The sequence below is a fragment of the Parus major genome, chromosome Z, assembly GCF_001522545.3.
Source record: "Parus major isolate Abel chromosome Z, Parus_major1.1, whole genome shotgun sequence".
Lineage (NCBI taxonomy): Eukaryota > Metazoa > Chordata > Aves > Passeriformes > Paridae > Parus > Parus major.
Genome location: NC_031799.1, coordinates 69,121,634 through 69,147,886, shown reverse-complemented (window position 1 = coordinate 69,147,886; position 26,253 = coordinate 69,121,634). Strand labels below are relative to the sequence as shown.

The following is a 26,253-nucleotide window of genomic DNA, read 5'->3' as shown; positions in this document are numbered from 1 at the left end:
TCTGGTGAGCAGTGACAGGACATGAGGAAAGGGAATGAAGCTGCATCAGGGGAAGTTTAGACTAGATGTTAGGGGAACATTCCTCTCTGGAATGATGGCTGCTCACTGGAACAGGATCTCCAGGGAAGTGTTTGTGGCAGGAAGCCTGGCAGTATTCAAGGAGCACCTGTGTGATGCTCTTGGTCTTGTGGTTTAAGTTTAGGCAGTCCTGTGAGGAGCAGAGAGTTGAGCTCAGTGATTCTCATGGGTGCCTTCCAACTTGAGAGATTCTGTGTTTATTTTTATACACAGTCCATACTAAGATGTTTTTCGTTTTATGCATTTTAGGTGCCTTATCAGGAGCCAGAGAAAGCTGGGAATATGATTCAGGAGCAAGAGACCTTCAAAGTCCAGACCTCCACAGTTACTTTATGCTACAAAAGGTGCTGGACTATGGTGGAAGCAATGTGACTCAACAAGCTGCTCTGCAAAGACTTCTAGCTCAGCCCTCAAATTTTAGCAATTCAATTGGAGGAAGCTACTTAGAGCTTGCCAACACTGTAAGTGTATTTTATATTTAAGTCTGCTTTTAAGTTTTGTAGAATGATTTTTTTGTTGTTGTTGTTTGGTTGGTTTGATTTTTGAAGAAGCATATTTATTCCAGTCTTAGAGTGCTTATTGAAACAATTTTTATTTTATTTATCAGAAAACCAAAGTGATTTTTGCAGTAATGTAGTGTATAGTATTTCCAATGCTTGATAACCAAGTTGTGCCAGAAAAGGTAGGAATCTGTGAATGGTCAACCTGAAGCTCCTAAATGATAAAATTTAACCGAAGAAGATTTGTTAGTAGAAAGGTTCTCCTAATTAACATTAAGTGTGTCAGATTGCTCTAAAGTGTCCTGCAGCAGAATTCTTTATATGTTATTTCATTACTAGCCACTAAATTATTAGGTACTTTCTTTAAGTCCTTGGTGTGCTTTTCTATTTTTCCAGACAAATATTATTCTGCATTTAAAAAAGCCCACGTAACTGTGTGTGCTGGTTTTGACTGAAGAAAGGTGAATTTTCTTCACAGTGGCTAGTGTGGAATTGCAATTTGGGTGACAGTTTTGAAGGAGTAAGACACTATTTTTGCTTCTTCCTCATTTGTATTGGGATTGTGTTTGTGTTTTAATTTTAACCCATGCATCTTGTAAAAGACCACTTACTTGGTAGCATGTTTCTGGTTTATGTTGTACTGAAGCTTAGGTGGAGAAGTAAAAGATGCTAAAATGAAAATGGAAAGGTTCTAATTAAAAAAATGACTGTCAGTTGGCATGCTTGGCCTTGGTGAAATAGATTCCTAGTTCATGGTATCATAAGATTATTCAAGCTGTAAGGGAAACCTCAGGAGGTTGTCTGGTCCAACTCAAAATGGAAGGGATTGCTGACAACAGAGGAATATCGATGTCTTCAAGCCACATTAATTTAAAAAGAAAATGAAAAGTATCTTGACAATGCTTGCAAAAGCTTTCTTGTTTTATCCAAGTTCCTAAACATGAGCTGGTATAGGACCTGTTTCCATATGCAGAGTAAAAACATGTAAAGATTAAAACTTCCCTAAGAAGGAAAAGAATTTAAGAAAGTTTGATAGTTTCTTAAAGGATTTGTGTCCTATTTTTCCTAGAGAGGATGAGCTGTGGTTCAATTATGTACTTAGCCAGATGCATATGGGAGCTGTAATGAGCAGAAAACAGGCAGGCACACAGGTATTATAAAGAGAATAATATGGGGGAATTGAGGGATTATAGGCCATTTAGCAGCTTTGTTTGTATGTTCCATTACTTGTGGGGAAATAAGAGCAATTTTAAGTCAGAACAGAGAATATGTAGATATGTAGAAGAATAATCAGGTCCATCCACTATAATACCTTCTTTAAGAAGAAATAGAAGACAAACAATACACATCATGTTTCTCTGGTAAAGCATCTGACCTGCTTTGAGTGATGCTGTCATCATCAAGGCAAGAAACATAACTTAAGTATAACTGTTGTACAGTGATGGTTCAGATGTTTTGTGCTGTTACACATTTACAGAGATATGATACGAAGCCACAGTGTGCAGTGTTACTCAGAATGCACAGTGTAATGACTACCGCACTGCTATGACATGTAGAAATCTAAAAAAAAAAATGAAGGAAGCTTATAAAAAATACAGATTCCCAGGTTTCTTGGCTGAGTCAGGGTAGGACAGCAAGAAAAGGTTTTTCACTCCCAGGGTGGTTGAGCACTGGAAGGGCTCCCCTGAGCAGTGGTCAGAGCACTGGCCTGACAGAGTTCAGGAAGTGTTTGGACAATGCTCTTGGGCACATGGTTTGGCTCTTGGGGTGTTTTGTGCAGGGCCAGGAATTGGACTCAATGATCCTGACTGGGTCTCTGCCAACTCAGGACATTCTATGATTGATCTCTAAATTCTTTCTATACTTGCTGTAATGAAAGATGCCTGATCTTTGCTTTAATCTGTTATACTCTATGTTTAGAGTACTTCTACTATGCTTTTCAAAACCACAGTCATCAGTTTCTCATTTATATGTAGATGAATACAATAACATCTTCATTTGACTCCTACTGAGCAGTGGTGTCATGGGTCATATGTAATTTTTGCTTTGGCTTTATTAAAATGTAGAGGGAAAGGAGCAGGAGAAAATCGAGAGATTAATTTACTTTGAGTTTCAGTATTTATTCATCTTTCCACAATTTTTAATACTGTGGGGCATGCTTACTGCAGTCTAAATTTAGGCTCTTCAAAGAGATAAACATAGCCTTCACAGAGCTGAGATTTAATAATAGGTTCTTCCTTCTCGGTCTCTTTCTCAGATCTTTTACTGAGCTGCATTTGCCACAATAACAAGCAAGCTGCTCCCTAGCATTCATTCTCAGAAATGCCAGATCTCAGCTTTCCCATTCTTATAAGTTGAATTCAGTTAATTAATCAAGTGTCAATTCTTGTTATTAATGTCCTGGTTTATTTTCTGGCAGCCCTTTTTTAGCCTCCTTTTGGTTTTAAACTGTGCAGTCAGGCTAAAGACATCTTTGTGGTGATTATGTACTCCTACAGCATAGATTATATCCCGCAGTCAAGACAGAGGGTCTCAGTGCTGTTTTTAACATTTAGGTTTTCCATTTACAAAACCTAAATGAACATCAGTCACTTTGCCTATCTTTTATAACGGGTTTATTTTTTCAAATGCATTTTTGTAATTTTGGGAACATGAAGCGCTCTGCAGCATTTTATCAAATCGTAATGCCTGCTTTGCAGCATTATTCTTCATCACAAGATTTAAAACAGTGCTATTTGAAATTTAGCCATTAATACTCATTGCATATGTCTCTATCATTGTTCCTTTTGCATCATTTTGCTATGATTTGGTTTAAGCCATGTTCAGATTCAGCTTTTGTTTTATCTGAATAATTTATTCTGTAATCTTTATAGGGTGTTAATCTCTTTCAGCGTTTTCCAGATTTGCATTTTTATTCTTCAGTATTAAGAACACATTCCTCTTTATAGCTCTTCCCTTTGGTACCAACATTTTTGACTAAAATATTAACCTTTCACATGACTTGTCACCACTTACTGATGATGTACCTATTTGTGCTAATAGAAGTCCTCGTGTGTGTGTGTTTGGGAGTTGTAAACAATTTAAGTCTTCTTCATGGACAGAAAAGAATGCAAGCATTTCAAAGTGTTTGTTGATGTATGTAGATGTTTGGGAGCAGCTATGGGATCTCAGAGTGCCACAAGGAGGGGTGGAATTCTGTTTCAGTAGATGAAGTATTGCTGTTCTCTGAAAACATCACACGGGCAGTATCTCAATATGATAAGCATATTTCTCATTAAAATTCCTCTGAAGTTTAATAAGCAGAAGCAATAAGATTTGCTTTAATTTCCTTGTCATATTCTCCTGCATGTGACTAGAATATACTTGATTTTTTTCAGTAGAATATGTGCATATAAATGGTAATGCAGTGCTTAATGTTGGTTTCTGTTGCCTAAATTCAGTGTGAAGATGAATGTACTTATTGTCGAAGTAACTACATTTGCATAAATAAAAACCCATTGGGTTTGTTTCATTTGCTATGATGATAAAAGCTGTCTTATTTTAGTTGGAAATACATCTGGTCTGCTGAGAAAAGTCTCAGCACCAAGATCTTACATCTTTAAAATGTGACCTCAATTATGTTGATACATGGTGGTGTTTTAACTATCCATTCCCTGGTCTGGAGAGATCCAGAACACTTTGGTCTGTGATTTTTCCATCCAAAGACACTCCAGCTATACTAGAACCTCTTTGACAGCACCTTCCATTGCTAGAGCTTTTTTACTTGGAAAAGATTTGATGAGAATATGGTTGACTTGCAAGGGGGAAGGATATTACCTGTATTTTTGAGAACAGAGTGTGGTAGAATTTTGCTATGACCACTGTTGAGGAGGCTGTGTTGCTATTTCTTCCTCAAAGCAGCCTTGCCACAGATGTGGTTATTCTTCATTAGACAGAAGGGTTTATTTACAGAGTTGCCAGAATTACTTCCTGCAGCATCTCACTCTTCTGGCCAACCACAAAGTGTGCATAATCCTGCTTTTTATCTTGTGCAGGGTTGCCAATGCAAGATGGATGTGTGTAGGTGGGAGGGTGTTGGTGCAGACTGCTCCATCTGCCAAATTTGCACTTCTCATCTCAAGAGGAGCTGGTTTTTGGCATGTCTCCATCAAGAGCAAATAGCAAACTAGTACAAAAGTGTTCTTAATGCATCTTCTTGTAAATGCTCTAGTATATGTGCTTTATTTATCTCCCTCTGTCTAATTTGCATGTGTCTGTGCCTCATCTGGAGATACTAAAGATACTATTGGGCTTGAGAATGGACTGTTTATTTGCATCTGTGTGAACAAAGTATGCTTTATGTACTGCAGAATTAAAGCAACTAAACAAGATTTAGTTCTGGTTATGGATTCTATATCAAATTGCAGATACCATCTCTATTGGGTACACAGCCCAAAAGCTTGTCAAGTACAAGGTTAAACTGAAAATATGTAAAACAAATTAACATATAGTTGTGTTAGTGTTAGTTTCTCAGGATGATTGCTAACAGATGAGAACCCAATGTCTTTGTTTTAGGAAGCATCATATTATCTGACAGTAGATATTCTTACTGCAATACCTCTTCATTAGTCAGACTCAGTGAATGTTTGCCTTGCTAATTTTTCTTCCTGAAGAGCATTGAGCTGCAAGTTATGACAGACAGAACCACTGTTTTGAGAAGGTTGTTCTTTTTAGTTGACATAGTTTATACTGAGCAATAGTATTCTGAAAGTCACTATTGCATTTTTCAGGAACACATGACTTTTTCTTTCCTACCTGGATCTGCTCCTTAATCAGGCAAACCTAATTTGCTGTGGTCTACTTATATTAATACAGCGTTTGTGTACAAAAGAGCACACTTAGTATTATTATTGTGTTTACATTTATGTCAGGCTGTAGTGCAGCTCATTCTGGATAACTGCTTCAAACAGTATTAATGCCCTACATCATCCTGAGTCACAATAAGCATTTATGTGCTCTGAGGTACATGTAAATGTGAATGAAGTGATTTACATGTAAATTCGGTACTGCTGTCATGTTATTGAGCATATAATAATTCTTGTAATTCCTTAATGCTATAAAATATACTTACTACTTTAGCAGAAGGATATCTCAGAGGTGCTTGGTATATGGCATGTGTTCATGTATGATATTCTGTGATGAAATTCAAAGTGCTGAATTTAATCTCTTTGTCTGGTCCTTTCTCTGGAACTTCAGGCAATTCAACAGTGCATCAATTATTCTGTTGCTTCTTACCTTACCTTCTACCTTGACTGTTGGACAGCCAGCTGATATTTCTACTGTCCTTTGCTGTGTGACTGTCAGGGCATGTGCCTACATAACCAACAGTCTTTCATTACAAAGACTGAAATTCAGATTACCTGATGGTAAAGGATGTCTGCTTGTTCATCTTATGTATATAAGTTTTTATGTGGCACAAGTCAGTGTAGTGTTAGTGTGTTTAGAGATTAAAAATGATACTGCTTAAAAAACATGGTATCATTTACCCTCCCAAAAAGATGTACACCTTGTGTATGTTCTGGGATTTTTTTTTTTAGACTACATTTTAGGATCAATTTACTTATGCAAGTAGATGTAGATTTTAAAATTGGCTCCTTAAAAACAGGAAGGATTGTCTGGTTGCCAAAGAAAGCAAAGCTACTTTTGCAGGGGATGAGGGGAAAAGGGCTTCCCAGAGATTTGTGGCACTCTAGAGATACTCTTGTCTGTCCTAAATGTGAACCATTTTTTCTATCGCTAATTTACAGGCATTAGCTGTAAATTAAATGTGAATCCTGTGGAAATTCTCTTGGGAAATGATCTTTTAAGGGAAAGTAGCAAGGAAGTCTGAAAATAGAACTGTACTGTGAGAAGGGAATTCCGTGGTTGGTTTGTAGGCTACTTTTGTTTGATGTTGCTGTTAATGTATCTACTTAAAAATTTCTCATTTAATTTCTGTCGCTTTTATGGTTTTAGAACTCATTAATATTGCTATGTCTTTTTCTGGCACAGTCTGCCCCTTTTTATCCTAACCCTTCTCTCCAAATATACTCTGTTTTGAAACAATTTTATTTTTGCCTTAGTGCGGGAAGCTCTGCTCCTTCAGCTTCCCCACCCCTTCCCTTAGAGTCACGGAAATGGGCCCCAAAGCATCAGGTATCCCATGCTCTCAAGACACTTCTTTTTGAATAGGAGAAGGTAATGCCTTTCTAGCCTTTCTGTGTAAGGGTAGTGTGGATAGGAAATACTTAGATTTTGTGTATTTTGTGGAATTTATCCAGTACATACATAGGCACTCTGTGGGATGTGTTAGAATTCAGTTACTTGTGTAGAGATTGGTTTTTCCTGAGTTACTGGCTGGGGACTCTGTTCCATGTTTGGGAACCAGTACATACAGTAAACCACAGGAGTTGGATCTCCTTCTTTTCCTCCCCTTGCAACCATGTTTTTCCCATATTCTTTATGCAACTTCTACTGCAATTTCTTTTTCATGCCAATAAAAATGATTGCTATAGAAGTATAGCCTAATCATGCCTTCAGTTGGATCTGAAATAGATAGAAGAGCCCAAAATTGAAGATTCTAGTGGCGTAGACAGTGGAGGCTACCACAAAAACGTTGTGCCCAGTATAACCTTGCCTTCTGTGCATGTGCTCCCAAACCAAGCATTGTTTCCTTTCTGCCAGGCTAAAAATAGAATCCAAGAATCCCTTAAAGCAAGAACTGATTATTGGAATATAGATTCAGGAGGTTTGGCTTGTTTAAAAGCAGGCACAAAGGCAGTTCTGTCTGACAGACATTTTTTATGTTTAGGGGTGTGGGAAGCTCTTAGCTTTTTGATCTCAAGCCAGCATTGTAATGGACCTTGTTTGTCTCAAGCAGGCATTGGTTGTAATGGGATTGTGCATTTTGTTTTTACAGACCTGGCTTCTATAGCCCTCTAAAATCATCATCAGTTACTAGTTTTTCTCTTAAAATGGACGTTCTGGATTAGGTCTGCCAGGACTCATCTATTTTATATGAAATGTAGTTTTGCTGTCTTTTGAATTTCCAGCATTATAACAGACAAAGAGGTGAGCAAATGGCAAATTGTGGTTTTTTTATTTTTAATTCTGTTATTATTTCCATCTGCAGACAACCATAGCACAGTGTGATGGGTGCCAGCACAGGTCACATTTGTTCAGGTGACTATTAATAGAACTTTTTGATTAAGGCTTTTAATTGGATGTTTTACATGACAGTTGAACAATCTCTTTTACAAGCATATGACAAAGTTCAGAGAGTAGTTCTGGAGTTGTAGTTAGATGATGAGAACTGGTACATAGCAATCAGGTACCACAGGAAAGAGGGTCTTAACAAGTAGATGTTTTGACGGTTTCAAGACTTCTAATTAACTTAGTTGTATGGACTTTGTATTTTTTCCCCTTATTGCTTAGAAAATGGCCTTATGCATCCCATTTTCTTTGCTGTACTCAAGGAAGCTCTGGCTCTAATGCAGATGTTCAGATCTTTTTACTTTACCAAATTTCCTGTCCTCCTGCCCCTTGTCTGAAATGAAGAGAAGTTCACCTGGTACAACAGGCCAGCATCATTGCACACAGTTATACAGAATGTAGTGTTAACATTAGTAGTAGTGGTGGAGACCTGAGTCTGAAGGCCAGGGTTAGTCTGGTAGAGCAAGATTACTCTCCTGGATTCTGATGTGCCAGAAAGATTACCATTAGCTCTTGTCACAGGGTTTTCTTTTTTACCGGATTTTCTGCCTGCTCTCTTGAGTGTAAGCTGCTGACTTGGCAATGCTGAGCTTCTGTGCATCCTCATTTTTTTAAAAAGGTGAAGAGATGACTTATTGCCCCTTTTCTTATACATACACTACACCCTTGTGTTCTGGTTACGTGAAATACAGGATTTTGGTAATAAAGTGAAAACCTTAACTGCAGTGCATAGTTGTAAGTGCTTTTGCAATTCAGTGCCAGTTTAGTTATAATGGAGTAATCAATTGTTATCCTGCCAACCCAGAGAGGCAAGGCAGAGTTCCCACAGAAACCTCTCAGTGACACAGTAAAATTCATCAAGATGCTCCTCTTCCTTGGAATTGTTTCTCTGACACTGTCAGGCCTGGGACATTGGCCTGAGGCAGTGCAAGATGCTGCCAGCGTTAAAACACCTCGCTCTTCTTCATGTTGTGATGCTTTTTAAATGACTGTGTGGTTGTCAGTACAGCTGTTTTGGATACCGATTTTGATTCTAGTACTGTGTAAATGGGAGGGGAGTACACATGCTCTCTTATGCTTACTGTTCTTACTTTATGTGAAAAACTGTTTCAGCATGATTGCTCAATTTCGGGCTAGAAATCTACATTATCACTTCTCATCTGGGAGGCAGTTTATGGCTGAGCTCTGTTGCAGTGAATTAGTAAACTCCACCTTTCTTCCTGGTAGGAAGCAACCAAAGTAAACTCTGTTTTTCAGGAAGGGCACTGTCTGTTCCCAGAAGAGTTCATAATGAAATAAGGTTACACCACTGAGGTACTTAAGTGAGGTTCATGCCTTTAAGGCAAATGCCTTGAAAGGCATCTGTAATTTCCTGCACTGAGTTTTGTATTCATTTACCTGCTTGAAATGATAATTTTAGGAACGTGACTGGAGAAAAATACATTGAATCTTTCTATTCTGTGAAATTTTTTAGAGATTATAAGTGCATATTATTGTATGAATCTAATTTTTACATAAAAAAATTATGTAAAATAAACACTGGTTTTCTGATATGTGTTAAAAAAAAGGAGAAGAAAGTCTTTGTTTCTGTAGCACCTACATGGGTGGCAGGTGTTTTTTCATAATGATGAATTATCTTGTGTTGGGGTTCTGAATTGTGAAGGCAGAACAATCAAGATTTTTTTTATATGAGACATGGGATTGTTTGTTTTGCTTAGTTTAGTTGGTTGATAGAGTCTTATCTGAGAGTAAACACCAGAAACAGCAAGCAGATAATTTCTTAACAAAGTAAGGGACTATCCAGATGAGGCCTGAAAATAAAGAAGATTTTAGTTTTGTAATCATGTGAAGTTAAGTGTAAGTGGCTTGAGAAAAATGTCTTGGGGTGTAGAATCAAATAAAAACATACAAGAAAGAGAGATCATAAGTGCTGAAGCAGTCCCTCAAAACATAAAATGGAACTGACAGGCATGAAGGCTGAAGTAGATGCGAGTGAGGCAGAGCTAAGATAACCTTGAAGATTATGATGAGAAACTTGAATGTAGGAAGATATAAAGGAAAAATGTCACTGGGGAGATATAAATTGTATATGGTAAAGCAATTAGAAGGGGAAAATTAATTTTATAGACCAGATCTATATGCTGGCTTAGAATACAGAGTTTTCTGTAAACATACAGAATTGTATGTTTAGCTGTCCACAGAGAGAACAAATCCTACAAATACCAGATCTTTAGAAAAACAAAAAAAATACTGGTAATTTGGGCAGTAGGGAGTTGAGACATGATCTGTAGATCTTCATAAGCATCTACTAAACTATGCAAACACAAAATATATAAATTAATGAACGTGGATGAGGGCAGGAATTCAGTTACAACAATCATAAAATAGATCTGGTTGAAAACAAGGGGGTTTGATTTGCTAAGATGCTTCAATATATTATTTCAGCTCATGTCATTATTAAAGTAATTTTAGTTATAATTTCTGCTAAAATAAAGCACCCCAAACCTTTAAGTGGTCAGAGAAGTTTACATTCTTGTAATTTAAGTGGTCATGCCAGCAAGTCTTATAGAGCTTCAAGCAGGGATCTGTCAGATACTTGCTTTGCATTTGCCAGAATTCGTCAAACTGAAGATAAGTGGAACATTTCAGTGGACCCAAATACATATAGGTAGGTAGGCAGATGTATAGATACAGCTAGGTGTGTGTACACACATGTATGAAAGTATATATGTGTGCACAGTAGTTTGTGTAAGTATGTACAGGATATATACAAATGTCACACACTGAACATACACAAATGGGTGAAATAAGTTGTTGTGGTTTAAAACCAATAACTAAGAAAATTATTTATTTCTTGCTGTGAGATATGGATTAGAACAAGAGCAAAACAGGCATAAAACTTAAAAGGAATAAACAAAGTTTATTGACAAACTACAATAATAAGAACACCAGAATAAACTTCCAGAAAAACCTTTTCATGCCCTATCTACCCACTATTCCCTTGTTCACATGACAACAGAGACAAAAACTTTGGAACTTTGGTGGTTAAAACAGTCCCAATTCTTGCTATAGTCTTTTCACCAGTCCTTGTAGAGAAACAGAAGTTTCTTCCTGTTAATATATGGAGTTTCTCACAAGAAAACTATTTTTGTTATAGTTTTCCATTGCCCTGATATCAGCTGCCCAGAGCTGCTGTTATCAGAGCCCACTCCTCCCATTTTCACATCACTCTGAGGTGTGTATGGGCCATGAGTCGAGGGATAACATTTTTAAGGATGAATTATTCAAAGGCAAAAAAGTCTTCTTCATCTGTTTCTGTGAGCTTCACTGGACAACAGTTTTCTCATTGCCTCTCAAGGCTTCAAATCTCCCAGCACTTCACTATACTATAATTATTCAAGTTAAACTTTGAACACTTTATTCCTCCCTAGATACTTACCATGAATTAAAGGCGTTCTTTTCAGGACTTCATTGTCCATCTCCATAGTTTTAACAGAAAGATATTTCAGCTAAATTAAAGCATCTTCTTAATTCTCTACCTTTCTGAAGCTTCTTTTCTTTCCTGTCACTGGTAGTTTATAAAGTCTCTTTTCATGTTGATCACTCTCTTTTTTTCTCTCTGGATAAAAAGATTAATCCGCAAGTCTCATCTGGGTAATGAAAGAGTTAAAATCTTGCCCAGGCTGTTGTAGATGTTGTAGATAGTTCTGTGGCCTCGGCTGGTGCAGGAACTGGAGCCGTCTGCGATGGAGAGTTCCTCATGGCTGCTCTGGAGAGTGTGGTCACCGTCTCTGCTTGCTGCAGGCCCAGAGCCTCTCTCCTTCTTCACTCAGCAGTTTCTAGTGAATTTAGTTACAGCAAAAACCCTGCAGCCGAGCCAGAGATCGGCTCGGCCCGGCCCAGCCAGAGCCCGGGGAAAACTTTCCGCAGGGCCCGCAACTCCCGGCCGGGAGACGCGGCAGGCCCAGCCCTGTCCCCGCCCGGCCACATGGCCTGGACTGGGAACGGGAGGCCGGAGCTCCACGCTCTTCACAGCCAGGAAACAAAGAGAACCAAGAGAGCTCTGGTTTTACACTTTAAGGTAGGGTTCACAAGTTGATCCCACTTTTCAATGGCCTAAACTGCTGTCAATTCTCAGCAATGACCAATAATTGGTCAGGAGAAAAGACTCCAGGCAGTTCCCAGCAACTTCAACTTTTCTTAAAGGTAAAGTAACTCCATGACATAAATGTATATATGTATGTGTGTATATACACATGTAGTCAGAAACTATCCAACAGTTAATCTGTTAAACATATAGAGATCTTTTCCACACATGGTGAAATGGGATGCTTGGCTAGGTGGGGGATGATGAGTCAAAGCACAGTTCTGATGTAGTCCAGCAGCCAGGTTCCATTCCCTTTCTTCGTGGGAACTCACCATTGATCCATGGTTCAGGACACTCCAGGTTAGGGAGTTGAGTGTTCAGTTCGCCAGTGGTAATGAAAGTCAGAGTGGAGAGAAATCTTGGAGTTAGGAAAAATAATTATACACAGATGTCGTTGTATAGTTCAAGGGCTGCTGAATATTCACAGAGGCATGATCAAAACTGTGGAATGGGGACTGGATCTGGAAATGAGAGCTTGTGAAAGACAAAATACAAAACAAAAGAGAAGTTAGGAGTAAGGAGGGAATGGAGGAAACCTCACTATTAGAGACTGGGAAAAATAGGAGAGACTTAGTAGGGGAGTCCTGGCAAATCTTTCTATAAAAGTGAAAACTTTTGGAAGAGATTCAGTTCACAACTGATAAACAGGAGGAAATAGAAGTTGGCTACCAAGGTAGTAGGGACCTGAAGTGAAATGAATTAATTTCCTTATGGTTAATAACTGGAGGAATGATGGACTATGAAGGGAAACTAAGTAAAAGCACGATGGCATGAATTGTAGTTTACAGAATGGCCTTGTTGGTGTTTTTAAGCAAGGAGAAAATAAAGTGTTGATAATTAGGTGGCTGTGACATAGAAATGGCTATTGTCTCTCCTTGACCTCACAGACAAGTCACCAACATAAATAACAGGCAAACATTGACTCCTAGTCCTTTTCCCATTCTGAGCTGATGGTGAGGCTCTGTGGGGTCAGGGGGAATACAAATGAATGTGATAGGTTTGGATGAAATGACAGGAGATGAGAGTGTTTGTTTGACAGGTTGGTGAGTGGTTTCATGGCGTGAAATACTGGAGGATGGAAAGCAGGATCGAATGTGAACCCCCAAGGAGACTGGTCAGGTCAAGGACATGACTTTTTAAGTGGATTGAGTAGCTGAGGAAGGGTGAACAGGTGAGAGTAGCTGTTTGAAGTGCTGTTTTGAAATTATATTATTCTAGACATATTATCTGTATCAAACTAATCGAGATGGTTTGATTGAAGGAAAGAAAAATGTTTGATTAAAGGAAAGAAAAATATTGCACTATATTAGGAATGGCAAAGCAGTACGACACTGACTCCCTTGGTTTCATTGTCCAAGAGACCAAAGTTTATTACTCTTAATCTTTTATACAGATGTTCAAGAAGGTCTGAGAGGTAAAACTCTCATTGGTCATTAAAGCAACACATCACCATAAGTGAAACACCACCCCTTGACTAAACAACACCTGCAGATTGTTGTCATCTACCAAGGATTGTTTAGATCCTTTCTTATGCTTTCTCAGGCCAGACTGAGAAGCCTGTGTGACTTCGTTTCACACAGGCTCTGTTCGCCCTGCCTGCTTTCAGCATCCATAATTTGCTTATGTTTTCTTCAGAGACAGCTTAATTTTTCAGTGTAAGGTTATTTCCAATTGTTTCAAATGCACTGGATTTTTTTCTCTTAGCCTAGGTGGATAACCTTTACTGTCACTAATGAGAAGCGTTTGCATCATGAATCCACCATCCCTTTCAGCCTCTCCCTCTTAAATCACAGTGCATTAGTGTTATTGAATAAAGACTTTTCTGGAAACATTATCCAACTATTGTATTGAATTTCTGCTTCCAAGTTTAGCTTTCATGCTAATCTGAGTGCAATTTTCTCCATGGAAATTTACACTTTGGCAGTATGCCAGTGTGTTTTGTGCAAGAATGAGAAGAAAAAAAATTGTACTCAAATTGTTTGTAGCAGATTTGCAGTACTTGCAGGTGTGATTTATTTGTATGTTGGATTGTGCAGAGTGCTGCTCTAACTGTAGGGATGATATTGAAACAAATGAACAGTAGCTAAATGCTCAGTGGACTTCAATTAGTTGCATTTCAATTACAGAGCTAATTAAACAGAACCAACCAAGAAGGCCTTATTTCATACATCCTGGAATTGTGATCAGCTGATCTGCATGTTGCATGCAGAGTGAAACTGCTTTTCAGAAAGTGGCACACGCTATGCTGAAGAATGTGTGACATGCACATATTTAGTATATAATTATTTATATACTGTAGTTTTCACTCTACAACTGTTGAAACAAGGACAGAATATTCATGTGTGCCAAGTGTGACAACTGCTCCAGTAACTGTAAGTAAATATACTATTGTAATTAATGAGACATATTATGAGGGAGACATCTTATAAAATAACGACAGTGCTAGTGTTTTGCATATTTTGTGGCACTTTCATAAATACAGGTGAAAAGGATGACAGAGTTGTCACTTGTCCCAAAAAAATCCTTTCACACCAGGTGATAGAGCAAGTGTTATTAAATGCTTATTCAGATACAATCAATAAACTAGAAATCCTCTGTGAATCCCAGATATATATCAATGGTTCTTTTTCTACAGCTGAATGAGAGTAAACAAATGTAATAGAGAGGCTATAGGATTATTAGTTCAACAATCAGCAAACTGGCCACACTAATGGTTGTTGCTGCATAATTCTGAAATTATCTTGGGAAGAATCTGTCTGTGCAAATGCACTTACCACAAGCCGTATGTGCATCATGAGTGCTTTAGCAGTACATAAGGCAGTAATGGATCAGAAGTGCCCTGCAATTGAGTGGAAGCCCAGGCCAGTGTCTCTGTCTCAGACAGAAAGTGTTTGGTGGATGTTGTTTCTGAAAGCCTCTCTGATGGTCAGGTTTGTCCATTTTCTTGTTACCAGCTTCTTGTTACCTCCTCCACACCGAGGCATCCACTGACACTCTGTCATCTTGGGCTAAGAAACACCTGCAGGTTAAGAGATTCTTCTTTCCACTCCCAGTCCAAACCCCTCCCTGCCTGTAGAGGCTAAAAAAGGAGGTAGGAACAAGGCTGAGGGCAAGGAAGCATTGCTGTCCTAGGCAGGGAACTGAGGCACTGAGAGAATAGTCAGTCAGCTGCCAAACAACAGAGACAGGCCCCTTTCTCACTGGGTCACGAGGTGCTCTGTTCATTTCCTGGCAATGCAAAGTTGGCATACTTGAGGTTTTCTTTGTTTGCTTTGAAGCCTGCCTTTGGCACAAGCCAGTGGGAAAATATACTTTAGCTGAAACACAGTTCTTAGTACCCTGCTATTGTATTAGGTCACTCACATGTGTTAGGAAGCGGTGAAACAGCCTGCTGACAGCTGGGCAGGTCTAGCTGGGAATTTGATTTTGTGATGTAACGTTTTCATTTGGTTAGTTAATGGACTTAGAGAAATGCTAGACAAAAATCACATTTCACACAGGAACGAGTTCTACATCTTCAGATGTTCAGGATATGTTCCTGGTGCTCCAGTTTTAAAAATGTGATATAATAGTAACTATTTCAGAAGAATTACTACATTTAGTCTTACCTAGCCCTCCACAGAAAAGTTTATAAGGATGTTGAAACAAGTGTTGCCAGTTTTTATGGGTTAGTTAACGCTTGAAGCTTTCCAACTGAGAAATGTCTAATCCCGTACCACTCAGTGCAAGTATGCAGAGGTTGCAATGGGAGTCAGCTGGCGTTAAAGTAAAATAATTTTTCATCAGAGTTTGCTTTAACCATTTCATTCACTTGCGCATGAATTACAATTAATTTCTAATTTTTAAACAAACTTTGTTCTGAAAGTACCTGCATGTATCTCCCAGGTTCTTAGGCACATTTGAAGCTGTGAATTCTGATGTTGTTTTTCAGTCTGTCTCTGTCTCTTTCTATGATGTTACTGCATAGAGTAGGAAAAAGGCAGAAAAAAAACTATGTAGCATAGGTGTAGAATGCAGAGTGGATCTAGTTCAGATCCTGAAGTGTCCTGCACCATTATGCTTTGGATACAGTACCATCTGGTCTGCCAGAAATGGACAAACAGTGGTGAGTTTTGAAGAAAACAAATCAGAACTTTTAATTTCTGAATGCCTGTTCACAGCCAGCAGGGAAGTATTTGGCACTATAGGTACAGAGCATGAGAAGTGCAATGTATTGAACCATAATTAATATGGCCTTTCCTTTAGAAAAGGAAAATCTCAGAACTTTATTCCTAGTATTGATACTGAGTCTCAACACTCTGCTGGTAAACCTGTGATAGATGTGATAGAATTGGACAAAGCTGAGAGCAGATTATAAATGGGAAAATAAAGTTAATATGGGTAGTGATACAAAATTCAAAAGACTGCTTTGTCTTTAAAGGTGTAACTTTGAAAAGATAAAACATTTTAAATCTACTGTGTGAGCTGTAGGAAGTTTGGAATGGAAGTTGTGGGGTTTTAACTTCTCTATGAAAAATGAGCTAAGTCACTATATGACACCTTTGTTTCTGGGTACAAATCCCTGTTAATCACATCTTAATGCACAGGAGATCAGTGTACAACCCACAGTGCTGTGGATATGCTTCTCCCACGCTGCAGTCTACCCACCCTGGCTCCCTACCCACTGGAGGGGACAATGCAGTGTCACCCTGTGCCGTGAGACACCGTCCCTCTGCCAGCAGAGAGCAGTGCAGCCCTTCGCCGGGATTTCGGGGCCATAACTGGAAACATATGTGGGAAACAAAGCAGATGAATAAGGAGGAATGTACACTGAAGAACTGAACACAGAGGCAGACTGAATGTGAAGGTGAGACAGGGGTGATGCACTCGATGGGGAAAACAATGGAGAGTAAAGGCAATGCAAGGGGGGCATGAAAAGAGGAAGGGAAACTACAAAATACAGACTGTGCTAAAGCAAACCGAAGACTTGAAGGATGAAGGTAAAACATCTTGAGAAGAGATTGTGGCATTCCTGAACTACAGATGTGTTGCAATTCCTGGTGCTGGGCATGAAGGAAGGACAGGGACCTGGGATGTGTGACCACTCTCTAGTACCATAGGGGAATATAGGTGTGCTTTTCTTAGTTCTAGATCTTAACTACTTCTAGTGAATTGGCACTTCAATAATATATTGTATTAAGGTGATCAGATAAATTTCAGCTGCAGGGGATTGTGTTTCCTACATCTGACTCGAGAAGTAAATCAGAATCCAGTCAAAAAGTGTGCGGGGCTGTCACCATGCTTTAGGTGAAAGCATGGTGACATGCTTTCACCTGCACAAAAGGGGAAAAAGAGTCGTCATTTCTTGTAATGGGTACAACATAAACACAAATCCAGCTTATTAAGGATTTTTCCTTGATTTTCAGCAGAATGTTGAAAGCAAATGCTTCTTTCTCCCCTTCTTACAGTAGGATCTCCTGAACTCTTTATAAAATGTCAGTGTGTTATGTAAAATCTGCAGCATTCTAATGATGCTTTCAGGCTTACTGTGACCTTTTGAAATCATTACAAACCCCCACCTCCCTCTCAACCACCATTCTTCTTCACTTAATTGTGCACAGGAATAGGGAAATAGGAATCCAATTTATTGTTATCCAGGTGGTGTTTCCTGTTACTTAGCTCTATAGTTTTCTGTATAGTAATTAGTATGCAGAAAGCTGGAGAGATGCCTGTAGTTCCAAAATGAACTCTCTGTAGCTCTCCCTCCCTCCCATCCTCCCACTTGCGCTCTCCCTTTGGCACCGCCCCTTCCATGCACCCTTTAGCCAGCAGCAAGACAGCTGTGTTTGATCATAAACCACTTAAACTCCAGGCTCACTGGCAGGGGAAACTTTAGCGTGAAGTGCAGCATTCGTTTCTCTAGGAGAAGGGAGCTTTCTTCTCTTTTTCCTTTCTGCCTCCCCAAATACTGAGGACTGTAGCAGCACTCTCCTTTGAATTTCTCTGTGAACTTGTGTGAAGCTTGTCAAATTTTTCTGCGTATGTTCAATGGCATTGGAAGATGCCCTTTAACAGAGCTATGGAAAAGAGCAGCATAAAACACACAGCAGAGATGAAGCATGCCTTGTAGATGGACTAAGACAGCCCTGGGATCCTGGTAAGCACTTCATTCCCTGCATTCTCTAAGCACTTCACGTTATTAACAAATCTCTCGCAGCAATGGATTGTCTGTGAAGTCAAAACCAGTTTGGCTCTTTTAGAAGATCTTGCATCATTAACTTAAACTCTCATTGTGGAGTAAAAATGGCTGTCTAGAGCAAAATGTATAAGAGAGAAAAATTTTGGAGAAGAAAGTATTGAACCACTTGAACAAAACTTTGAAGCATTAAAATCTGCAGAAATCATCAAGCCCTGAGAAGTCTAATCATGAATTCTGGAGTTGCTATGAAATATGGAAATGACTTCCCTGCAGAGCTGAGTGAGGTAAGCAGTTTCAGTGCCCTTCTTTATGCTTTAAAAAGAAACATTCCCCATTCGGGCATTCGGTCTGCAAGCAATGCAATTAAAAATTAATAGAATGTGTATCTTGCTATAACTTGCTGTGCCAGTCAGGAAATGACCTGAACTTCTTTGCTGCTTTGCTCTGAATGAGTGGTGAAAGGCTAACTATTGCAACCATGTAGAGACATTTTTCCTGTTACCCTGCAGCAGTGATTGCCTTCCCTCTAAGAACTGTGTTTATACCCAACATTCATCTTTGCAGTAGGTGAAATATGGAGATCTCAGCTGCGATTAAACAGATGGTGATTAATTTAGGAGGGAGGTGGGGTGAGTGGCAAATGACAAATATTTATTGGTAAGAAAACAACATTGGCAGAAGTTGTGTTTGCTTGTATTTAGCCAAGGTGATACTGTTCGTTTAGGTTAGATGAATTAGGTTACTTTCCTTCCTTGCCTAAAAAAAAAAGTAATGAGAAACTTTCTGCTTTTCCACTGGAAACCATAGTAAAACTGTTACTTCTTAGTTGTGGGTGTTTTTTGTGTAATATGATTATGTGTGTTCTCAATAAATTTGAAATTAAAGCCATATCAGAGGTTATGCAAATTCTTAATAAATATTTTAGAAGTGGCATACTTTGTCAGTTACTGCTTTGTCACTGAAGTGTCTTAGATGTGTAAAGCTTATGGGCTTTGCTGAGAGCTGCTAATTTAGTTATGCTATGAAATACCAGTCATTTGATTATGGTCATTTTGTAGGAAATTGAATCTGCAGTCTGTCTTGTCCCAGTTTAACTGAAGTGCTTCTCTGTTCCTTTTGCCCATTTCTTTGATACACCTTTTACGGTGACATATCCTTTGTATGTTTGGTTTTTTAAGGAGTATTAGGTAGGATATGCTTGGCAGAATAAGAGAAATGACAGTTCCTGGAGTTAATTGTATAGAGAAAGGAGACACTGAGGTATATAATGGAATAATAATAAAAATGGAATAACATTTAATAAACAGTGGGCTAGTGAGGGAAACAACAAATGTAGGGGGAGGCACAGTAAATATGTGAGATAGGCAAGTGCTGTAACCTGCCATACAGTAAGACAGTAGGTTTGTGACTGGGAAGTTCTGGCAAAAGAAATGTCATAAATATTTATCCTCTAAGTTAAAAGAGTTAAATTTCATTATTTCTGTGTTACTTTTTTTCAAAGTATTGCTTAGAAATTCTGTATTGGCATTGCAGCGTAAGGGCGGTTCATAAATTCAGCATAAAAGCCTGGGTTACTTTTGGTCAGTTTCTGGCTGTGGATTTATTGACAGTGATCCCTGCTTTCTATCCCCTCAACATTTAATTTTCAAGACTTTGCAAGATGACCTAGATCATGGAGTGTCTCAAGGAATTTATATTTGAGTCAATATTTGGAGCAGGTGGTACTTACATTGCTACCTTGAAATTACTTATGCATGTTTCCTTCATGCATTGACTGAGCAAGACTTTTGTTGTTGAGAAATACCTTTTCTTTCTGATGTTTTAACATGGGCAGTATTGAAAGGAGTCTGTGACCATGCAACATTGTCATTGTTTAGGTGGGGTTTTTTCCCCCAACAAGCTTTCTTCATTCCTTAGTTCATATTTGTACTCTGGTGCTACAGGTGGGTTAGAAGTAGGCCCCTTTTTGACTGTAGACATAGAAGAGAAGATCATACAACTCATACCTTTCCCCAGCTCCATATCATCATTTGCTTGCTGCTCATCTTTGCAGTTTGAGCTGCTTGTGTTAGTGAGCCTTAGCCAGTCACCAAGAAGGGCTGGATCAGCTTCAGCAGACTTGTGTCTTGGGTAAAGCGCTAGGTTTTCAGTGAAACATGGGGGGGCCTGCAAAAACATTGTATTCCTCCTCTCAGAGGGAGGAAGATGTGTAAGTACTCTGAGATGTAGTAGGTAGCTGCTCAGCCCTAATGTTAATTTCTCAAACAGCTCTCTGTAATTTCTATGCTCCTATTAGACCTTTCCCTTTTAGTGACTGGTACTTTCTCAACTTGAAGGTAAAAACCCCTGGGTAAAGCTTTTATCTGTAGTTTATGTAGCTGTTTTTTTCCCATCTTTGCTGTGCCATGCTCCTTCCTTTCTGGCTGTCTTCTATACACCATGTTTATTTTTGATCAATGGACAGTAGCCTTGTGTTCATTTGAATGATGGAAAAATGGTTACAACAGGAATTTGATTAAATGAGTGATGCCTTAGTTTGTGTTCACCTGCAGCTCTATCTCTACAGATAGTTCATATGTTTTTACAGTGGGCTGCTACTGCTGTACATATCTGAATAGCAAACTTGGTAACAAACCAAGAAATACTATGATTCATGTGATGCACAGTGGGTTTTTGTGCAGGTGTCTTGATCTCTTTATCTCAGTACGTGGAGCTCTAGGCATGAAACTACTGTTATTAAACAGGAAAGCTACACAAAACCCTGAAGGTGTAACCAATGCATTCTTGACTGGGTACATTAGACAAAAGAGAAAATGAATGCACTGCAATTCATTCCATCTGTATTAGAACTTTCTACCTGAGATTTACATCTCTCTTTGGCAAGAATTAAAGAATATGTTTCTTGTTCAAGACACGGTGTAGTGTGATTGCAGAAACTGGTGTATGGTTGATGTTTGCCATTCCTAAACTCTTGTCTGGGTAAACAGGGACCTTAGTAGTCTTTATTTACTCACCTGCCCCCATCCAAAGGTCATGCAGAAAGCAGAAGAAAAAAAGATCCAATTTCTGTTGTAGGTCATTCAGACTGCCACAAAACTCATGCTCTGTTCAAGCTGCTTTGTTACTGAAACGTGTCAGTTCATGTTACCCCATTTCTTCTGCTCTTCATTGCCTTCAAGTTTCAAGTCCAAGAAAAGAAAAATTATCCAGTATGCTGTTTGCATGCTAGATTTGTCATGTTATACCTGCTTAGAGATTTAGAAGAAACCTTGTTCTTACATAACAAGGTGATCTTAGATGTGGTGGTTTGTTTGGGGTTTGGGATTTTTTTTTGGTATATATTAGATACAGTAAGAGAGGCCAACACTGTTGTGTAGTCTGTGAGGATCTACAATAGTCTGTGGTACCTTTTTAAGTAAGTAACAGTGGCCAAAAAAGCTCTACTGTTCTAAAAGTTCTATTCTAAATGGGCCTTCACTGTCCATATTAAGGCTTAACACAGTTTGCAGAGATTGCCTTTAAGGCTCGAATCAAGGAAGGATGTGATTTTTATGCATAACCTAATACCCAAATTATGAAAGCTCTCACTGGATTCGTTCAATTTCTTACTCATACAATTCTGAAAGCCTTTGTTGTAAACACAAGACATTTTTTTAAAGCCAAAATAATGAATTTTACTGAAAACATGTGCAGGTTAAAAGTGGGGTGCCCATAATTACAGACTGGTTTTTACATCATTGAAAATGAAACTTTGTATCAGAATTTAAATGCTTTGTACCTATTAAATGATGTATTCTGCAGAAAGAGATATTCATCTAGAAGGAGCTGGATTGTGTAATCTGTATTTTCTTCCAAATTCAAAGGCACTATCTCGCTTTAAACTCTAGCATTCTGAGGAGGTATCCCTTACATACTAACACGGATCTTATCTGCTCCCCTGGCCATTCACTATGAAGATGGTGTGCTGAAACACAGGGAGCTGTGGTCTGACCTGGTATTCCTGTTGGACTAAATGTGGCCAGCAGTTACGCCCATGCCTAATGCTGGGACAGTAAAATTATTAGTTCAAGAATGTGAAGGAAATGCTAAGTGCTGAGCTTAAATGATATTTTTCTCAATTGTATATTTAAGAGTTAAATTTTATCCTTGAATTAAAAGCCAAGCTATGTTCTTGGGTATAATTTTCATTAAGTGAGCCTTGTGAATTTGCTGGTAATAAGACTGTGCCTGATTTTGTAATGGTATAAGGGCTGGTATTATAGTAAAGCAATACATTCATCATTGCAGCTGATTTGTATAATGTTACTGTTTATTGTGTTCTAGCACTCACTGCATGAGCTGATGGTGTATAATATCCAAAAAGTATAGTTTATTATTTTCTGCATGGCGAAATTAGGAGATAGCATGTTGCTTTAGGTGTACACTTCATACTTTCTGCTTCTTGATGTGTGGAGGTCAGGTGTTTAGGATACAGATGTCATATGTGACAGCATTAGCTACAGCTTCATATTCTTTAACCCTTTAACATTGACTGGAATAAACAAGTGGGCTGTCTGTCTTGGAAAAATTACTAACTTATTTGTTTGTTTCAACAACAAGGTGTTTAAAATTTAGGGGAGACAAGGAAGGATAGACTTAAAAGCTGATGTTTGTGTAGGAAGCAGAATAATGAGTTTGTATGAAGGATTTAATCAAAAAGCTTACAGGTGAAGAAATGACCACATCTGGAAGGCTTAAATTCTGACTTTTTAGTAGTTTTACAGTAGGACAATATTGCACTTTCTTCTCAAATTTGTATTCCACTGCTGCTTTACTTATAAACTGGACTCTGATGAAGAACGCTGTAGAAGGAGAATTGTGGAAATAAGAGGGGCTGCGTGGCTTTAAGTTGTGAACACAAGTCCAGTGAATGTGAGTGAACTGTGGGATGGGGTGTGTAACCAGCAGAGGAGCAGGACGTCACTCAAAGCCTTCCTGGCAGAGGAAGAGTTCAGCAGTGAACATTCCTGTGGAGTACCCCCTCCCAAACAGGTAAGGATTTGATTTTAGGCAGGCAGTGTTAAAGTGAGAGGCATGGCTTTAAGTCCTGGGAAGAGGATTCCACCCCTCTGCCTTGGGGGATGTGCCCTATAAGCCTGAGAAGAGTAGCTCCACCCTCAGATCCCTTATGGGGTGTCCCAAGGTGTTCTTCCCTTCTTGTGTTGCAATTCGTTGTATTCTGCTCCATTAACCCCTCCTATACCCCTCTAGCTGCAGGGCCCTATTTGTTTGTGCCCCTGGGGTTTCTCCCTTGCTGTGTCCCTATTAGACCCAGACCCTAAACTCCACCCTGGCTCGACTCCATAAAACCCACCACCCTGCCTCTGTTGAGAATTCTCCGTGTTTGGATTATGCTGGGTTAACTACTGTGTTGGTGACACCCTAATAAATGGATTCCCAAGTTTAAATAAACAGAGACCCATCTCACTGATTTCCCACCTCTGTCACCAGTGGTTTAACCCTTCCTGGTTGTGACACTGTTGTAACACACGATGCAACACATCCCCACACTGAGGTACTTTACGATGTGTGCCTCTTTTTCTTTAGAACAAGCAGCAGTTTGTGCTGTCACTGTACTTAGAGGCAGGAAAAGAGCACTGATGGAATGGGAAAGAGATTTTTTTATGTGTTTCAAGGCAGGATTAAATCCCAAACACTTGTTTATCTTCCCGAGATTGGTGGTCTTCCAAGAAAATCAGTGAGTAAATATCACCCTAATACTTCATCCACTTCCTAAATGGTCTCTGGTCATACAACAAATGTGCCATGGTATTTCCAATACCTCTCATGAGCAGGTAAACACCATTTTCTACTGCAATTCCATCTTTGCTACTGGATATAGCCTTGGCTGTCAATGTGTAAGCTCTGCAGGCTGTAACACAGAAGGGTGTCAACAGAGGTGGTGTATTTTCCCCAGTCAGAGGTTGTTTGGGGGAATGTGATAAATTAATCCTTTAAAATATTGCAGCCTTACAATAGAACAGAGTAGAATGTGGTTATCAAACAGCAAACATGGCATATTTTAAAATTATTTTAACCTTGATAAAGTTGCATAACTGATTTTTTCCTTAGCAGTAGGCAAGCAAAAAAGGTGAACAGTGTGACCTGCTAAACTCTTAGAAAAGTGAGCATCACAAACCCAGTATGCTTAAATCAAAGTACCTTAAGAAGAAACTTTCTTAAACGGTTTCTAGTGGAGAGGTGAGTAAAACTTCCATCTGGATGTAGAAACACCTGTAGCTTTACAAGAGTGTTCTCAGCTTTAGTGCTTCAGAGATGCTGAGGTAAAGTCTGCAAATCTCTGGGTGAACTCTCTCCTCTTTCCCAGTTCACATGGGCTTTCTGGAGCTCTGGTTAACCTTGCAAACCTGACATTTTCCCATGCTGTTGTCATGAGTAGTGTGGAGACATTAGATGTGAAACATAATCACAGATTTTAAAGAACTCCTGTGTGTCTCTGTTACACTGGTGTATCTATAATAATTTAAAGAAAATTATTCAGTGGTAAACTTTAATCTTTAATGGGCATGCTCCTGGACAGTGACTATCAATCTGAATGCAACTTTTAGACTGGGTCCATAGTCAAGCTGAAGCTGAATTACATACATGATCAATGTATGTAATTTACAGTGTGCATGGTATTTCCAGTGTTAAAAACATAGTGACTTCAAAGAAAATGTTTTTTACTGGATTTGTTTGAGCTGCTTACCAGGCGCAGAGTGTGTTCCAGGCTTGGCTATTACTAAATTAAAGCACTATGAAAAGATTAGTCAAAATGGCCAGACACTGTTAGCACTGATAATGCACTTCTGCAGCCTCCTAATGAAAAAAAGACAAAGATTATGTAACTTACCTGCCTGATCTTCTAATATTCCTTGTTCCTAAAAAAAAAAAAAATTAGAAAAAATGCTGAAAAATCTATTAGTACAAATATATGCTGTGAAGTACCATTAACAATATATTAGATTGTCTGATCGCTTTTAGAGACTTGATGTTTTTATACATAGATAAAAAAGCCAGAGTTCATTCCTGGAAGATTTTTTGGAAATAAGGACTTTAATCTTTCCCCTTCTTCTCTTCTAACTTGGAAAAGTAAAATGTGTTTTTGCCTTTGATCAGACTTGGACCAGAACATGCCTCTGTGTGGGAACAATTAGAAGGTATTATGTATTCCTTTGCAGTCTCTGGATTTATAGTTTGTAAAGGGGCACACAAACAAAAGATTCTGAAAGAAGAATCCATAGATTGCAATGTGAGCCCTCACCTAGGGTGGCAAAGATTTCGTTTCAGATAAGCATTGTTAAAGTGAGAGAAGTAAATTCCACCCTCTGCCTCAGGGGATGGGCCCTGTGATCCCAGGAAGAATTGCTCCACCCTGGACCCTCCTGGGGTGGCAGCCAAGGGGTTCTGATTGAGTTTGAGCCCCTGGGGTTTCTCCCTTGCTCTGTCCCTATTAGACCCCAATTTTAAACTCCACCCTGGTTCTATCCCATAAAACCCATCATCCTGCCTTTGTTCAGGGGTCTCTGTCTCTGGGTCTAAGCTGAGTTTGTTCCTGTGTTGAATAAATGGTTTCCTGAGCAGAAGCACATCTTGTCAGAGTCCTGTTCAAGGTTAAGGTTTGCAAAGGCAGAAGGTTCTGTGCTGTGTATGTGGGAAGAGAGGGCCTGAAGAAAGGATGCATCATAGATTTGGTCACCTACAGTGGGATGTCACTATATTCCTCCTCTGGGGCTCTGAGTAGTTTATGTACGATGGAAAAGGAAATGTGCTCTTGTCACTTCAAGGTGTTTTCCTTATGTTTAGGTTTTACTGTCTTCATGACATTGCATGATACTTCAAGGTGCAGGTTTTACTTGTGATGAGAATTTCTGCTTCTCAAGTAGCATGGAAAGGCTTAATTTGACTTTTCCATGTAGTAATAATATACCAATTTATGTACTCTGTGGTGGTCTCTGAGTTCAAAGATTCTGAGGGAAGGAGGTTTGGTGTGGGTATTTGAGGCTGGTAAAGGTTTTTTGACAATGGTGGCAACCTGCTTTAGGCAGTCCCATGTCAGGATTTCCCATATAAATTAACTG

The 26,253-nt window shown here is 39.0% G+C and overlaps 1 protein-coding gene across 2 annotated transcripts in view; it reads left to right on the top strand.

Annotated features, from left to right (window-relative positions):
* The window catches only part of MCC (MCC regulator of WNT signaling pathway), a 187,776-nt gene that overhangs the window by 29,399 nt on the left and 132,124 nt on the right, over positions 1-26,253 (top strand). Inside the window, exon 3 of one of the 2 annotated variants that reach the window (XM_015652946.3) lies at positions 328-539. In XM_015652946.3, coding sequence (XP_015508432.1) covers positions 328-539 — 212 coding nt within the window. Of the gene's footprint in view, positions 1-327; positions 540-17,682; positions 18,418-26,253 lie in introns of those variants that run through there. The other variant, XM_015652950.3, reaches the window with a different exon arrangement.